This window comes from Heloderma suspectum, chromosome 2, assembly GCF_057233095.1.
Source record: "Heloderma suspectum isolate Gila_16-S chromosome 2, 16-S_ref, whole genome shotgun sequence".
In the NCBI taxonomy this organism is placed as follows: Eukaryota; Metazoa; Chordata; class Lepidosauria; order Squamata; family Helodermatidae; genus Heloderma; species Heloderma suspectum.
The window spans coordinates 297,068,868-297,087,638 of record NC_139459.1 but is presented as its reverse complement, the minus strand read 5'-3'; the positions used below and the strand labels follow the sequence as shown (position 1 = coordinate 297,087,638).

General features: G+C 43.1%; 1 protein-coding gene across 2 annotated transcripts in view; it reads right to left on the bottom strand.

The window, feature by feature from the left end:
- Nucleotides 1-14,978, bottom strand: part of CACNA1D (calcium voltage-gated channel subunit alpha1 D) — a 302,650-nt gene extending 287,672 nt beyond the window's left edge. The window contains exons 1-3 of one of the 2 annotated variants that reach the window (XM_084832473.1): nt 14,321-14,978; nt 7,722-8,040; nt 4,377-4,482 (exon numbers count right to left, since the gene is read on the bottom strand). In XM_084832473.1, the coding sequence (XP_084688599.1) occupies nt 4,377-4,482; nt 7,722-8,040; nt 14,321-14,357 (462 nt within the window). In that variant the 5' untranslated portion in view covers nt 14,358-14,978. The remainder of the gene's footprint in view (nt 1-4,376; nt 4,483-7,721; nt 8,041-14,320) is intronic. The other variant, XM_084832474.1, reaches the window with a different exon arrangement.
- Nucleotides 14,979-18,771: the final 3,793 nt, after the last annotated feature.

Below are 18,771 nucleotides of genomic sequence, written 5' to 3'. Positions count from 1 at the left end.
AAAAAATCACAACTACACAAACTGCACCTCCTGAAGAATCTCTCGGCAAAGAACTAATCTGACTAATTAGGTAAAGCAAACTAGAATTGTCTGTATTACAAAAAATATAGGATCATTATTTAGTTTACAAAGGTGTCTGTTGTAAACTAATTGAAATTTTATGTCTTGGCCTTAGATGAACTGACGAGTACATTTTATTTATAAACCTTGCCAGTTATAATAATTTATATTAATCTAACCTTTACTGTGACTTTCTGGTTTATTAAAAAAATAATAAGAGAGCCAGTGTGGTGTAGTGGCTAGAGTGCTGGACTGGGAGTTGGGAGATCCGGGTTCTAGTCCCCACTCGGCCATGGAAGCTCACTGGGTGACTTTGGGCCAGTCACAGACTCTCAGCCCAACCCACCTCACAGGGTTGTTGTTGTGAGGATAAAATGGAGAGGAGGAGGAGTATGTACACCGCCTTGAGTTCCTTGGAGGAAAAAAGGCGGGATAGAAATGTAATAAATAAATAAATAAATAAATAAATAAATAAAATACATGAATGGTTTCCTCTTCTTCTCGTGTTGATTGCCTTCAATGGAGTATGGGTTAAACTTTATAATTTGCAATATAAATCATCTAATAGACAAGCTGGCAGACTAATATTCTTCACTAATGTGAATTGCTCGCTGGCAGTGTAATCAGTTAGGGCTACACTGTATGCACACACACAAAAATGTGTTCCAGGTCCCTGCAATCCCTTTTCACTCTTCAAACAATATGCAGCAGAATACCTTCATTTCCTAAATGCAGGCAGAGAGCACAATCGTAGCAAACAAAAACATATCAATTATTATTATTATTATTATTAGGCCTCCTTGAAGGACAAACATCCTCCCAAGGCAGCTTACACAATAAAATCCTATATAATAAAATGCTACAAGAGTGATAAAACAGCCAAAATTAATAAAATCAACAATCACCAGCAGTAAAAGAACACCTTTCCTAGGCGGTAATAAAATCCAAAACACAAGTGCAGCTAAAAACCCAGAACAGCCCACTAAAACATACTCAGGAGAAGGCCAGAGAAATCAAGTAAGTCCTCAAGGCTTCCTAGAAGCTTGCAATGATACAGCCTGACGGACCTGCGATGGCAACCCATTAAATGAATTAAAGGCATGTACGATGGAAGATACTTTTCCCAAGCAGTGTTCTGTTCCTAAGTGAATGGTTTATCAAATGTTATCCTCCCCTTCTAGAGATCAGAACCTTATTGGGGGGAAAATTAAGCTAAATACATATAGGGGCCTACCACGTTTATCCAGAGACTGTGCTTGAAATTCATTGAAGCAGTTAAGAAGGGAAAGGGCACAGCTGCTGTGTCTTCTGTTTCAAAGTTGGTGGACTGCACCCCATAGAAGACTCTGCTTCCAAATTTTCAAGTTTTATTTCATGGAAGACTCTTTTACAGAGCTCTCTCTCCCTCTCCTCAGGCCAGAAACAGGAGGTGCCACCCTTAACTACTTCTTGGTTCCTCCCAAGAAGCACAACCTATTCAGGCAGAATTCACCAGTTCTTTCTTACTGTTACCCCTCCTACCCTATTTTACCTTCACCCACCCTTCTTTACACGCACACACACACACACACGGGCAAAACCAGAGGCACGCTTGCTACAGAAGGCAGGAGAGGAGGGCAGACAAAGGTACAGGAGAGGCAAGAGGGGAGAATGGTCAGGACAGCCTTCCCCAACCTGGTGCCCTCCAGATGTCTTGGACTACAACTGCGATAATCCCCCAGCCAATATAGCCCAACACATCTGGAGAGCACCTGGTTGGGGAAGGCTGGTCTGAGAAGTGCAGTGACTTACTCCTCTCTTTAGGTCTCAGAGGATTTTAAAATACAAGCACAGTCTTTGAATTAAATCTGACAACCTTAAACATATGCAAGTTAACACTGAGTGCAATTAATGACTGCAGTGCACACTACATGTGACTGCCTTTGAAGATGATCTGGAATCATCAGCTAAAACAGAATTCTGCTGCCTTCTTAACAGCAGACTACAGGAAGCATATTAAACCAATTCTTGTTCAACTGGTTGCAGCCTACAAAGCCCTAAGAGTCTGAGCCTAAGATACCTGCAGCAATGGGGCCATCCATGAGCAGCAAATTGCCCACCTCTATTTGCACTCAGTAAAATTTAATGTAAAAAATACACAATTTGACCTAGTTCACAGAGAATGCTAACCCAGGGTTTGTCTGGCAGACAACAAACTAACTGTGGTTTGCTTTCTCAGTTCTTGGGTTGTTTGTTTCCCTCCTCTTTTACCCACTCCCTCCCTGTATCCCAAATGCCTTTGTGGCACTATAGCACTGGCATGTAGAGGAGCTGGGGGTTTTCACCACTCTTGCCCATTGCCTCTTTTGCCTGGTGAAACAACCCATTTTTGTTTAATATTTGATTTGAACCCCACCTTTCTACCAAGAAAAATGGCACTCAAGGCAGCGTACAATCACACTTAACAACCACCCATGGTTTAAACAACCCAGACTACAAACCATGAGGTCTCTTTCTGGGTTGTTTGTGATTAACAAACCATGGTTTGTTAGCATGGCTGGGTTCACACATCATGATTACCCAGAATTCAACAACCCATGGGCTAAATAAACCATGGGTTGGCATTATGTGCAAACCAGGTCTTCCTGATACAGATGCTATCTATACTATACTGCGTTAAAAAAAAATGCAGTTCATTCATATGAATAACTCTGCCTACAGTATACCATTAATACACTGTATATGTCACCCAAATTAGTTTTTCTTTTCAAAGTAGTCATTATGGATATATGTGCAGCAAGTATACAGTCTGAAATGCGCATGTGCATACATGTGAATAATTCACATGCAGAGTACAAACAGATCTTTTACCAATATCAAAGAGTCAGTGAAAATATGTAACAAATAGTTTATTTTTGTTTAAAGAAACCTCAAGAGAGGATTTTAAAAAGACATGGAAGTGAAGGCTGAAAAATAAAATATTTTAACTCACCCTTGGATTAAAGCAAAAAAACGTAACCTTACCACTTGCTTAAAAATCATACAATAAACCAAGCTAAAGTTCTATAAAATTACCAGCTTCTGACATAGACAGATGCTTTACCCACTTCAAGTAATGCTTTATAATATTAGTTATTAGCACAGACCTCTTGGTGGATTGACAACAACGCAGAGATTTGTGCCCTAAATTTCTGAGAGGGAAACCAGACTGTTCATTGGCTCAGATACACTACTGCATGGATTGTTCTTTAAATTGACCTGAATTATTCTGTCTTTTGCCAGAGTTCTTGTTTTCCGAGGCTGTTTAATACCATAGGATCAATAAACTGAGAACATAAAAATGACCAAAAAATATAGAGACAGCATTCTAAAAGAAAACGGGGAACAATTTTTTAAAGGAGCTTTTCAAACATGTTCAATGGGGCTTGCTCCCAGGTAAGTGCGGATAGGATTGCAGCTTAAGGGAGTTACAGGCTCTAGCAGATAAACTCTAGTGAGTCATAAAAAGGTCTTGAGACAGAGCTTGCACAAAAAGAAGAACTTCTCTGGATTTGGGGGATCAGTTTTCTCATAGAATCCTCTTCTGCTAGATCGGAAACAGTCTTTCCATGTGCGGAAGAGATTTTCCGCTAACAGAAGGACAGCTTTGGATCCAAGCCCATGGCTTTAAATATATATCTTAGCATCTACTGCAGTACACAACAACATTGAAATGGATCAGCTTCTGCTAAACATTTCCTGTAAAGCAACAGCATTATCCTTACTCTACTTTAAAATATGTAAACGCCATTTAAAAGATCACTGCCGTGCTTTATGACATTCTTCTTCCCAAGTTCAATTATCTAATTAGCAAGGTAATTATGTATATTATTTCCCAATAAATTCTGATCCTTGACTAATGTATTCCAGGGTACATCTCTGTTGATATAAACCATTCATTGTTCCCATGACTTTTCTTTTAAAAACATTGAAATAATTGAAACTAAATTAACAGAAAAATAAAAGTTCATGTGAGGCTGAATACAAAAGATTAAAGAGCATGAAGACAACGAACAGCATGTAACATTAAAAACAGCAACATATAAATCTAATTACTATCTTCCTCATCATGCGTTTCTATTGCCCCAAGAATTAGTCATTATCATAACCTATCTTATAACATCAGAAAGCAGAGAATCACTATTAGAACTGGCAACAAAATACATTTTTAAAATGTTGTCTTGCATTTTTTCCTGAGAGTAGATGCATAAATCATTCTACAAGTTCTTTTTTCCCTAAGGTTCCGTGTACAAATTTTAAAAAACAACAATACAGGAGGGAAATAAAAAAATACTTACCAAGTTATGATTTGTTGAATTAGAATCATCTTCTGGGAATGGGATGTAAACAGCTAAGGCCACACAATTGGCAAAAATAGCCAGTAATATAAATATGTCAAACGGTCTGAAATGTCTTGTTAAGGAACATCCAGTGTTGAAAAATATACATATAAACCCTAGTCTAATTCATTGCTAATTTTTGCATTAGGGATGATAAGCTTGTTTCTGAAGTAAAAGTGACATGTTCTTGTCATTCTTTTGACTGATGGAAGTGACAACCCATCCTCCACAAGCATCCATTATATTTCCCCATCAAATTATTTTCCAGCACCATGACCTTTTAATGCCCTCTCTTTGGTAATAAACCACACATTACATTCTTTGCACAAAGTGTGCTTTATATTAATTTTTTTTTTAAAAAAAAATCTAATTGAATAATACTGAATCAATATCTCAGCCTTTGTGAAACGCTTAGAGATCAGTTCTCTCCTCAGGGTCTACCCATACCTATCATTAGTACTAATGGACCTTGCATATGTACAGCAGCAGTAGAATAATAGACTACAGAGTGATGTTTTCCTGCCTTAATACTATAGAAGAAGAATCTACCAATTTTCTTATGTGAAAGGTAGCGAGCTGGTAACTTTTAAAACTATGTAAATCTTTACCACCATCAAAATGGCTTTTAAAAACACAAATAGCATCAGTGGTATGGGAGGGAACTAATAATTACCAGGATTGTGAGGAAAATCTCTCTTCTGAAGCTGGTAGTTGCTTTGGGGGGAAATCCCTCACTGACTGCAGCAAGGGAGGAAAAGAGTTAAATCTACTCCGTACCTGTAGCAACCAATCATTCCCCAGCTGATTTGCATTTTTAAACCTGCAAACTTCATCCAGTTTGGCATTAAGATAACGTAAGGGTAGGGCCACAACAGTTTTAAAGGACTGAGTTATGTTTTGTTAGACATCACACTGTCAACTCTGAGAGCCAATGGGTCTCACAAGCAGTAATCCAGAGTGTGAGGCAGAGATAATTTAGTTGTTTTTTCATTGGAGATATCAAAGACAGTTTCATCAAATGGACTGTATCGGTAAGGTACAGCCTTTCCCAGTAGAAGATGCATAGGTACTTCAGCCACTGCCCTATCACAAGAGATCACACGGCAGTAACAGGAAGCCAGACTTCCACCATTAGGAACATTATTCTCTCATGTCAAATTTTTGAAAATAATAAACAGAAATTCCAGTAACTTTGTCCTCTGAAATATTTTGATATATATAAAGATATATGGCCTATACTTGAATAGAGAAATATACAATGCCTTGCCCAAATCTCATTAATATCTATCTCTTGATTCTGCACACAGAACTGGCAGTGATTGTTTAACATTCAACTTTGTAAATGTTTTACATTTACAAAGCAAGAGTATATACACAGGATCTCTTAAAAGTTAAGACATAACTAATATGTGTTAAGTTATCTTGAGTATGTACTCTCGTTTGAATGTGTTACTGAATTAGGTTAATGTCCGGATCCAGCAATTAGAAGGCAGTACGTGGTAAACTAAAAACTGGATAGTTCTGTGAAAGTATAAGGGTACAAGACAAATTTGTACCACTGTCAAAATGACTGCTGTCAGATTACATAGTGACTGAAGATTAAGGCCAGAGAGATTCTTTTAAGCATCATCAGTCTGATGGCCTGTCAAGCCCATACTGTTAAGCTTGAGTGGCAATGGACCTCACAAGCAATACCCCAGGGTCTGAGGTAAAGGCCTCAATCATATCTCCTTCCTTTAACTGCAGATGTCAAGATCTGGATACCTTCTGCCCACCCTTGCATTAATACATTTGGCTCAATATTGAAATGCCAATTTGCCTGATTTCCCCCAAAAAATGTTATCATAGGCCTATACCCAATCATAGCCAGTGCAGCTATGCATGCATTTCCCAGCTGTACTAGAAGCCGTCACTACACTACCAAACGTATTTGAGAAAGGAGAAGGACATGGTTTGTAGAGTACAAGTACTCTGACAGAGGGTCTGCAAAGAGGCTTATAGCAGCTGGCAAACATCATAATTTGAACCTCACATAATTATTTTGCACTACCACAGCACTGCAACATTTGCACCATATCAATCTGATGGGAGCTGTAAGCCAAAACATCCAGAGGGCCACAAGCTGCCCACTCCTGGGCTAATAGAAGTAGTCTTCCTCCAGATGAAGTTGTCCTTCCGATGGAGGATAACTCCTTCTATCAAACGAAGGGAACCTTTGGATCCAACCCAATTTTGGCACATCAATTTTGCTTGGGCACATACAGAACAATTTAAGAACAGATAGATTTGTGAAATATCTATGACGCTTTAGCTAACAGGTTGCAATTATCCACATATTTATGCATGAGCTGGTTCAGCTGAAATTAGCAGTACAATTAATCTACTATTTATTTCTTTATTTATTTCATTTCTATACCGCCCAATAGCCGAAGCTCTCAGGGCGGTTCACAAAAATTAAAAATTATTGATACTAATGGTATCAACGAAATTGTAGGCACCATTTTTGTACCAATGTAACTTATTAACCTTCTTACATCAAAGTGTCATCTGTGTATTCATTTTTGAAATACTAATTTAAACATTAAGTTTTAATTAGTGATAACACAATGAAGATACATAGGCTCATCTCCATGCATTAGGTATCTGCAACCATCTGCTTTGCTAAGTATATAAAATCTATGTCTGTATATGTTTATAAAACTTGTCAACAATTATGTCTATAGCCAGCAGTACCTTAATAAGTGTGAAATACATCCTTAAAACTGAAACGCTACAATACATATTACAAGTCATTTCTTATACTACAGTTTCAGGAGACAAAAGTGCTTCCGCAAGTCATCTTTGTATCTATGGCTCAAACAGCCATAACACAAAGTTCTGTACATTTTCTACCATGTTTTTAAAGTCCAAGTCAACATGGACAGGCTGCAACTCAGCAATTTTAAAGCTCACAATCATCCCGCCAAGCTACCTTTTCACCCTCAGAGAAAAATATGTGGGGAAGATATAGATCCAGTATCTCCCCAAAATCACCAATGAAAAAGTAGCTTGAAAAGGCTGGTGCTGAGTTGAAAAATAACCAGAAGAGATATGGGTTGAGCAGCTTTTCTCTGGCCACAGTTTCTCCAGTCCAACTCACAGGTCACCCAGTCTGATTTTGATTTAAAACACACACACTCACAGAGGAAAACAATAACACAGAACTCTGTGTAACATGTAGTTTGAGCCTTAGTCTATCTCTCTGATGTACTTTTGGGTATCCAGAGAACAGACGGTAAAAATAAAACTCCATTGAAAGGATACTTCCATTCTACTATACTAATGCAGGCTCTTCGGATTGGGTTATTCAGGGATAAACAGAAAAGGGCACGGCCTGGCCGACTGCTGGATGTATTACCCTGTTTTTTGCTCTTGGCATATTGCTGGCGCTTTCTTTGGGACAGAGATCCTACAGGTTGGGCTGGGGTGGTGCTCATGCTTTGGGCAGCCTTGGCTTGTCTAGCAGCATCAATTGCAGCTTGCCAAGATAGCACAGTTTGCTTGGATGGTGCTGAGCTGTTTGATTGGAGAGCTGGTCCGTCACCAGGGAGAGGAATTCTGGTGCTATTTGCATAGCTTGCTTCTGTGGAGAAAAACAGGGAGAAGATGCATTTATCCCAGTTTTAAATAATCCTGTCCTTTTAAACTACTTGCAAGCTATTGCCTTTCATTATATTCTGAAGCCTTCCTTTTCTTAAACTCAGCAGATCTTTTCTACCATGATTAAAAGGTTCAGGAATCAGCATTACAAACATTAGCATTCGTCTTGATGCATTGTGAAAAACACATTTAAATCCACAAGTTAAAAGAAAAATTAAAGAAGCTGTACATCACCAATTTGAGAAGCAACAAAAGAGTCTAATTCCTTGTGAATAAAACTTTCTTCCTTTGGCAGTTCAGTATTCACTGTCTTCTCTTGCTCCAAATGTAAGAACAAACATTAGGTATTCTTTAAAATATCAAATATTCAAACCCATTTCAATAACTACAGAAACTGGAATATATTTCGGCTGAAAAATAATCCTTCCAACATGAATATGCTATGTTGGCTATGATCATGTTGGCTATGATCAAAATTTTCTTTATTTGATCATTAAAAACAGTTTCCCAAAAGATAATGGGTTGCATCCAAACTAAAGGCACAGTCCTATGCATGTTTAGACAGAAATAAGTCCTACAACTCCCAGCATTCTCTAGCCAGCATGTAGGACTATTTTTTCTCCAAGGACACATAGGATTGTGCCCTTGGTCATACTCGGCGTAGACCTATTGAAATAAATGGGATTTAAGTTAGTTATGCGCAACTTGTCCCTAACTTGATTTCCATGAGTCTACCCTAAGCATGACTAAGTCTGGATCCAACCCAATATCTTTTACACGGCATAACAACAGTCACTGGGGAGCCATACATTTTGGCTAGCACCACTGTGTTTGCTACCAAACCTGCTGCTCAGCCTCTGACATGCTTTCAGGATTTAGGGAAGGTGGAAAGTCTTGTCTATAGCTTTGTACTGCATTTTGGAGGCACTCAGATTGCTTCCAATGAACAGCATGAATTCAGAGACTTGCTGCCCATCCAGCAAGTCCCAGGCCTGGGAGAGGAAGAGGTTCTTGTCTCTTCACATAGCCCTATGGCTGCAGGGGGAGGGGGGACAAATTTGTGAACACTTGGTAGTAACTAGCAAAATGCCTGTCATTATGACAAACAGGATGTGTGTAGAGTGTGGGTGTGTATATTACTGGGCCCCCAGTATCTGGGGTGGAAAATGGGTTTTGTCCACACTGCAACAGTGTCCCATATACGGCTGTTTATTTTTTCTCATTGGAATGAATGGCAGCCATATGGCAAAAAGTTGAAGGTTATAGTCAGAGTCACCACTGAACTGGGAATAAAACCTGCTCCTTTCCCCTGGTGACTCCTCTTTTAAGATTATGGCCTACTCTGAATAACCCATTCAGTAATCTGTTTCCTGGTTACACTGGAAGGTGACAAAATGGTGAATGGCAGACAAAGGGCATCTCTACACCAGCCTAAAATCCTGCATTTAAAATGGGGCTTTCTGCTTCTGTTTTAAATGCAGGATCACAGCATCTCCCTTTTCACACACTTCCTTTTCCCCCACCCCCTTCCCCCTCCTTCTCCCCGTATTTGAGTCTTCCATTATCTTTCATTGATCTCGCTCCTCTTCTTTTACTCTCTTCGCTTTTACTCTTTTCACGGAGGAAACTGAAGCGGAACACAATGGGGTAATTTGACAGCTTGTTATCTGCAATTTATTTTAAAACGGAACAAAGGGCACTTAGTGCAGGAGACGCCTTGAATGATCACGACGTCATGTAAAGAGCCCGCAAATTTCCGTAAAGGCGCAATCTCAATCACAGGATAAAAGCTCAGTCTGAAGGAGCCCAAAATTTTAGGAAGTGACTTTTGGATATTATACAGCCACAAGAGCAGCTGTAAAGCGGCTTGATTTTTTAGAAACACTTTTCATTTGTTTCCCACAGACATGTGTGTATACTGAGTGCACAGAGGAGTGGGGTCATGCCTTCTGGCCCTGCCCAAATTCTATGCATTTAGTTCCTTGCCAGTTCTAAATGTTAAAACAATTGTGAACAGCTTCTACGCACATACAGCTTTGTGTATAGGGCTCCTCCACATGATTGGAAATCCTGCATAGTCAGGGCCCCTGATCATGTGAAAGGAAATACAGTACATACATACAGCTGTATGTGCACAGAACCCTCTTTTATACTTGTACTGAATCTACAAGGGTTAGGGGAGGGGTCAGCAGGGTTGATTTCACTTTCTTTCTACGCATTCAGTATAGGCATGAAATGGCTACAGTTATAACATCAAAATGTCTGAACATTATATTCATCATAAAATTAAAGCAATGTATCCTATCTGGGGTTGAGGGAGAGAATTTCGCACAGAGAACCTACCTTGTGAGGTACATAATTTGGTCAAATATCAAAATAATCAAGTGAAATATGGCAATACTATAGCGGTGTAAAACTTGAATACCAGGCTCCTACTGTCTCAACCATTTATGTGCCCACCTGAAACATACATAGTTCTCTCCCTGTGCTGGTTTTATTATATTACGTCAAAAAATAACTGATATTGTAGGGGTATGCTCTTCATTGATCTGGTGAAAATCCAGTGTTTATTCCTGAATCTATGAAGATTCAAAGCTCCTATTTTAATCAACCATTTAACTATGAGCTTCTGTTTGATAAACAGAGTCATCTCTGGGGGGAATCTCTCCCCCATCCCCCAAATAACCAGCATCAGACTAATCAGACATGCAGCAACAAGAGTAGATATGGGGGTAAGGAGGTATAAAAACGGAGTTATGCTGCTGCTGCATGTTTTGTGTGTGTGAAGTGCTGCTCTGTGTGCGTTTGTGTGAAGTCTTGCTGTGGTGCTGCTGCTTCATTTACATGTGCATGAAAGAGAGAGAGAGAGAACTCAAATTGATCAAGTCATCTCTCTATTTCCTGTGTATAAAACCTGTAAATGTTTTCTACATGATTAATTATTTGAATATATAATCCATATTATGATTTTGGTTGTAGTGGCTAGCTTCCTCAAATGATTTTCTCTCTGTTTTGAGTTCCCTGCCACGTTCACTTGATTTGTAGTCTGCGATAAAAGCACTGGATTACATTCCAGACTTGTCGCAAACCATTCTAAGTGTTAGACTCTAAGATTTAGCCCTGTCCCAGCAGGGCAATATGGGAACAACAACAGTAGACTACAGTTAGATTATTTCTTAAACCATTAGGTAAACTATGAAGTTAATAATACAAACATTAATATGGGTTAACATAAGGTTAATAATCCAAATGGCCTATCCTACAGAGTTGGTATACAGATTACAGAAATAAATATAGACGGTGCTTCCAAAACCTTAATGTGCAGTATAAATGTTAGCTATTGTAAAGCCACACTGAAGAGAAATTTTGCTGCCACCCCAAAAGAGCTCATGTAATTCAGTGAATCTTCTTTTCAAAAAAAGCAAGGTCATTCTAGGATCAATAATCCTTCAGTTTAAGAAAGGAGTTTAAGGGCACAATCCTATGCATGTTTAGACAGAAAAAAAGCCAACAAGTCCCAACATTCTCTAGACACCCAGGCTGGCTGGGGAATGCTGGGAGTTGTTGGACTTTTCTTCTGTCTAAACATGCATAGGATTGTGCCCTACATGCTTACAAATTCACTTGTGCACCAAAAAGCATATACAGCATAAGTTAAGGCATCCACAACTTCAGCATCATGTAAGGAGTAAATACATTATATGTTCTCACACAGTATGCTCCCTTACATCTCAGTCTCTAGGTACCCATGCTTTCCTGTGGTCTTCCATTCCCAGCCTTCTTCCTCTGCAAGTTGGAGGGTAACACCAAAGCTGAAGTCAGTGGTACTTGACCTTAAAATCTTCTTCAATGCTAACTTCTTAATTCTAACAACTACAAAGCTCATATATTATGCTGGAAAGCACAACATGTGCATGTTTAACCAAAAGTAAAAGTGCTCTGCTCGTAAATTCTAACGATTTAATCAATTCATTACAAAGAGAGCTAACCTGTTGCAAAGCCCAGGCCAATATAAATGTATTAATAAATGCAGCATTCATCTCCTCCTTTACCTTGCTAACTTGTGTATTGTCTTATTATGAAACAGACACTTGTTCCAGTGAGTGTATGTGCCTAGTCTTATGTTCCTCTCTGCATCCTTCCACAATCAACCTTGTTTCCCCACCTCACCCCATCCATATATCGTTTGTCAGTCCTAATGTATGCCATTGTCTCTAATCCAAATGAAATTGTATAGCATGGAGTCACTGTGCAGCTAGGTGATCTCTGTCTTTGTAGTGTCCTGAACATCAGTGTTCTCCTAACCTGCAGAGGAAGTCATTTGGGGCTAAAAGGCCAATGGAAAGCATGAGTGCCTGGAAAAAGGTGTAAATGTGCACAATATGCTAGACGATGTGTTGACTGCTTACGTGGCATGGATGTTAGGGTGATACCTTCGCTTATAATTTCCATGCTTTTTGGTGCATGCCCTTAACTCTTAAATAGAGACTTTTGATCCCAGAATAATAATAATGATAATAATAGGTATTTAAGTGCCCCCTAAAACTAAGATTATTTGTGGTGGGGAAAACAGCCTAAATTACTAAGGAAAGAGTTGAAATAGTCCTAAATTACTAAGGAAAGAGATGCAACTGTAGGAGCTATTTTGCTTTAGAAGGTCTCTAGGTAGATACCAAGTCCACCTGTGGAGAAGAGCTTCTTCTGACTGTACTCTAAAGTTGGAGATCTATGTGGGAAAAAAGATGGAGGGATGTACAGGAAATAGAGAAACTGACAGGAAGCCTTGCCCAGGCAGGAGATGAAACTAATATCTTATGATCAGTGCTGATCTAACAGAACACAGACGTAGTAAGGTTCCCTTTACAAATTTCCCCTTTGACTGATGCAATCAAAAGTCGGGGCGGGGGGGGGGGAGTTGCCATGTCCTGTGCGCCTTTTCATACTATACTGATAAGAGCTGGGCTGTAGCCCCTGGTGCTGCTTCTCTCCTACCTCTACTCTACTGCACGCAAGTGTGCACATACATGTAGATATGCAAAATAGAAATGGATGGGGCGGGGGTGGGGGGAAGGGAGATGTTTAAGATGGCTCCCTTAGCCTGCAGCTGGGAAGAGGTAATTCTTGGATGTAGCCTGCACGTTTCTTACTGACCAGGGGAACAAATGGCTCTTGCATAGTGCTTTCAGAGAACGGGGAGCAGTGACAGGGTAAGAGTGATGAGTGGGTGGCCATCAGATTGCACTTGTCACACCAACAGCTGGGTCCATTGCTAGGTTACCCAAGGAGAAGAGTGCCTGCCTCTCGTAACCATTTGACACAACAGCAAACATGGTGAGATTCATCCCACGATCATTTCTCCTAGAATCGTTTTATAATTTTACATTCCCCTAAACTGAACAGCATTTCTCTCTTTCCCCCGCCACGCCACGCCACGCCACGCCGCCCCCGACTTTCCTTCTTTCTATTTATGGGATGCCACGGAAGAACCTCTTCCTCCCTCTGCTTTGCAAGGCACCTCTGAAAGCGAAGCCAAGTGCGCTCGGGGCGGGGCGGGGGGCTTCTCTTGCCCTCGGGCACCCTCACAACATCAAAGTCCCTGTCAATTTCGGGAGAGATGAATCATTTTCCGTGCAGCTCCCGGCGAGAGGGGGAAGGCGGCGGCGGCGGCGGCGCCGCCTGCCTGAGCCTGTTTGCCAAGGCGATTAACACACTCGGGCCCCTTGTGTCGTCTCTCCCTCGACGCTTGGGGAAGAGGGGGGAGTCGGGCTGGGAGAGAGCCTGCTGCCGGCAGCGGCGGGGCGCGAGCAGCGCTCGCCTCGCCAAGAGCCTTGCGCCTGGGCTCACCTCGCCCTGCCCCCCGGTCATCCCGCGTGGCCAGCAACCCCCGCCGAAGGCGCCCCGTCCCCTTCTCGCCCCCCACGTCAGCCCAGCCGCGAGGCAAAAGGCAGACGTGCGAAATCAATGCAACGCGCTCCCGCGGGAAGGGGGCGGGCGGAGAGCGGGGGAAGGCAGCGCACCGAGGGCGAGAAGCGGCCGGAGCTCGCTGCCTGCACCTCGGGAGCCGCCCGCCGCCCGCCGCCCCCGTCCCCGTCCCTCTGCCTGCCTTTCCCCAGCCCTTAATCCTGCCCGCGGCTCCTCCTCTAATCTCTCTCCCAGCAGCCCCCACAATCCCTCGCCGCTCAATCCCCAGGCACCCTCCTGCCCTTGCGGCTGCTTCGGGGGATGGACGGGGGGCGGGCAGGGGGCGCTCCGTCCGCGCTTACCGTCAGGGAGCTGCTGCTGCTGCTGCTGGGGCATCATGGTCACTTTCCGCGGGGGGCCCGAGGCGCTCCTTCCTCCGCCGCTCCCAGCCAGGTGTGCGCCGCTGCTCCCCTCCCTTCTCGCCCCTGCCGTGCCCCTGCCCTGCGCGCCCGCTATCCGGCTGTCCCCATGGTGGGCGCGCTGACTAGCGAGAGGCAAGGGCTGGGGGTCGCTGTGGCTGCCGCCGCCGCCGCCGCTGCTCTGCCGCCGCCGCCGCCGCTCGCAAATCCCTTCGAGTTTGGGCCAACATGACACTCACATCCGGGTGACACAGGCGCTCTCCATCCCTAGCAACCCACCACCCGCTGCCGCTCCCGCCGCCGCCGCCGCCGCCGCGGCTGCACCCTCTTTCCCGTCGCTGCTGCCGCTCCGCTCCGCTCCGCTCGCGCCGCCGCCGCCTGGCTGCCTCCCGCACAGCCGTCGGCCCGCCACGCGTTAACTCTCTCGCGCCTGCCGCCGCCACCTGATGCTGGGCGAGGAGAAGGCTCGGCCCGGCGGGCACCGCGAAGCGGAGAGGCTGAGCCGCCGCGCATTCAGCAGCCGCGGGGTGCGCCAGAGCAGCGCCCGCGAGCGGAGAAGAGCGCGCCCAGGCCTCCCCGCCTTCCTCCCCTGGGGTGTCTCGCAGGAGGGGAGAGGCCTGCGAGCCACGCCCTCCCACATGTGAACCGTACTTATTGCTCCTGAAGGAGCGCGTGTGTGACCTCTCCCCGGCCCCCTTGAGGCAAGCGGCGCCTTTGAGCCTTTCGGTCCATAGGGGCTAACCGTCTCTGCCACGGCAGCTAAATGGAGCCTCCAGCTTCAGAGGCAGTGTACCTCTGACTGCCAGAGGCTTGGAAGAAACGATGCCGGAGTGGCTATGCTCTTTTTGCCCTGCTTGTGAACTTTTATGGTGGCATCTGGCTGCTGCTGCTGCTTTTGTGTGGTACAGCAAGAGAATTCTTGCGTGAGAGCACTTTTTTACAGGCTATTTTAAACATACGGTGTGGGGGGGGGGACACACCTTGTTTGGAGCTTCTTGCACACGCTTTGCACTGCACACAAACATTCACCATGTGGGTTAAAATGTAGAAGAGAAACTGAACCTACATTCTCACCTGGGACAATTTACATTTAAGAACGTAAGAACAGCCCTGCTGGATCAGACCAAGGGTCCATCTAGTCCAGCATTCTGTTCACACAGTGTCCAAACAGCTGCCAACAGGAAACCCCCAAGAGGGACATGGCTTGAACTTACCTATTAAGTAAATTCAAGCCATGGGTCAACTCAAAACAGTTCAGCCAGGACCCACAATCCTTGGGATACTGATTACATTGTGAGACACAAATACTGGGCAGGATGCTTTTCCTTCACCACCATTGTATATCCACAATCCAGTTCTCCACATCTGGGATTACAGAGCTTTCCGGCCAGAGTTTATGACTTTACTGGCATAGTTGAACAACCCTAACCTCCCCACAACCAGCCCAGAGCCTCTTATTTTAAAAATAAAGCAGTGTGGGGGAGGCTCACTGTAGTTGCTTGTTCATAATATATATATTCTTTGTTATTACACTAGCTAAGAGTCTATCAATCTGACAGGCAGGGAAGTTTGACAAGGGTAGGGAGTGGATGAGTAGGTGGGTGAGTAGGAAGGCTCCATGTCCTTCCTCTTCCCATCTCCTGCACTGCTCTTCTCCCCCTGTCACTGCTTTCTGACTTTCCTCTGTGCCCACTCTTGGCTGCAAAGGTAGGTACTGTGATCAGTGTTGCTGCTCATAGGAATGCTCGAGTCTAGCCAGGGGTGGGCAACGTGTGGCCCTCCAGATGTTGTTGGACTGCAACGCCCATCAGTTCTAGGCAGCATAGCCAATGGGGATGGATTATGGGAGCTGCAAGCCTAGACCAGGGATGGGCGGAAAGTAGATCTCCAGATGTTTTGGACTTCAACTCCCAGGATTCCTGACTATTGGTCATGCTGGCAGGGGCTTATGGGAATTGAAGTCCAAAACATCTGGAGAGCTACCTTCTGCCCATCCCTGGTCTACGCAATGTCCCTGCTGCTGCAACTACTTTTGACACTGCCATATGGGGTAAGCAGATGTTGAAGATAGATCTTCCCTGTTTATCTTGCATAGTATAGAATGGTCCTAGCAGCACTGCTGCCATATGGGAAGAATGGGGGGGGGGGTTTCCTCTCATATGACATATCACCCTGTAGTAATGTGCCCCTATGTGCAAAACACACAGAAAACTCATTAATTACAGTGGTTTCCATTTCTTGACTGTTCTAAATGTACTAATTACAACTTCAGCAGCTCACAATTGCAACTGAAAGGTGCATAAGCTAATTGCAGGTTCCATGCACCTTTCATCCATCACCTTCTATGATGCATGTAATCAGATCTGTCTACATCGCCACCTAAATCCTGTTTTTGATCCCACATTAATTCCAACCCCTTATCACCAAACCACTAACCCTTTCTTCCTTTCTATATTTAATGCAGCGTGCCTGTTTTATCTAGATGAATACACACAACAATAATAAATCATAATGGCTCAGATTCCAAGTTCTTCCTCTGTTCATGTATTGCGGCGGGGGGCGGGGCGGGGGATGATTTCCGCCAACTCCCATCTTTATCTGTCCTGTAGCTTATCCTACACCATTCCCAAGAGCACCCGAAACTCCAGCAGCAGATTTTCAGGGGGCTGCAGTGGGAAGGGGGAGGCACTTTCCATTCTCAGAGGGAAAATTAGGATCCAAGCCAGTGTTTCTAAGGAATTGTTATAACACTGCTAATACTTTCTTTTTGCAACCCAAAGAAGATATAGTTTGGTAAATATAACCAGGAACGGAGCACAATTTCTTGTTTGTTTTGATATTGTTTAATTTTTTATATTTTCATTTATAATTCAATATCTTAATTTGTCATGTTAAAACTGCATATTACACATTAGTTAAATTATCCTAGCAAATATATATTAATTAACACAGTCATTCATCCTACAAAAGAGGTAATTCTCATCTGTTTTAGTGAACTGTGGTATCCAATTATTTTGCTCAAATTGTTTTATTTTTATTACATTAATGGAATACAATGTTGACTGATTTGTTTGCTGTTATATTACTTACATGCACAATGTCAAATTGATACTTGTTTATGTTTACTGGCAAATGTAGCAAATAATGAGATTTGGGGAGGGAGGATATGGCTAGCAATGGAAGAGAGTGGTCTTGTCTGCTATAATATATAAGTAATGCTACATCATATCGTATTAAAATAATTTGTTCATGTTCGCACTTTTATATTAGTTAAATGGCAGATAAATAACATGTCTGCTAATCAGTCCCTCCACTATGTACATCATCACCATCATAATAATCATCCAGTAATGTAAATGTACACTAGGTTTAGCAGAATACTCAGTGCGGGGGACACATGAGCATCCCACGGGTCAGCCCAAAAGCAGTTGAGCTTTTGCAAGCATTCAGTTCAGCTACAAAAAAGGCTCAAAAGAACTTCCAAAGTGTTCGCCTCTGCTGCCACCTTCCCTTTCCCCCATAACCAACAACTTACCTTTGAGGACTAGAAAGCTGGTGATGGGTATGCAGAGTATCTTTTCCCACCAGGGACTGGAACTACCAGTCCCATAATCCCTAGTGGGAAACTGACCCTGTGTGCATCATTTCCTCCAGGAAGAAGTTCCTCTGAGGTCCTATGTCCTGACAGGAGGTACCTGCCACTGCCTCTGATGGGGCCCTGGAGGTGCCTGCCACCGTCCACTGCCTTCTTCTCCTGCCCCAAAGTTGTCAGGAGCTGCTGGATCTGTGGACAGCTGCCCCATGTGGTGAACCACTGATCTGCAGGCGGCAGCTTCTCTGGGATGTATCTTCAGGCTCTGGACTAATTCTGCCCAACTAGGCTGGCCATTAGATCCTTCTGGACAAGAAGGTGTACAGAAGGACTTCCAGTTGAGCTTTACTTGGGCAAAAAGGTCTTCTTGAACTCCGGTGTGTTATTATATCTGACTTACTCCTGATTTGTCCTTCAGAGCCTTTCTACATGACGCTTTTATTGTGTACTGGTGATTGCTCACTCATGATAGTTTGCAGGTCCTTTACATGATGTCATCCTCCCCCAGGGCCTTTCCAGCACTTTCCAACCATTATCGTGTGTTTTTTTCTTAATGGGGAAAGTGTGGTAGTTTTTCTGAATGGGCTCTAGAACTCTATAGAAATCTTGTATAATTGTGCAATTCCACTATACCACAACACCACCTAGTGGTTATATAATGAAACGTATAGAAAGGCAGAGAAAGAAAACCCCCGGAAAAAATAAAAACTTGTACAGGAGCCAAACTTAATCCCACAAAGAATCTGGAAACAGAAACCTTAGTAAAGGTGCAGGTTAAAAGCTTCATATAGAAGAGCCCTCA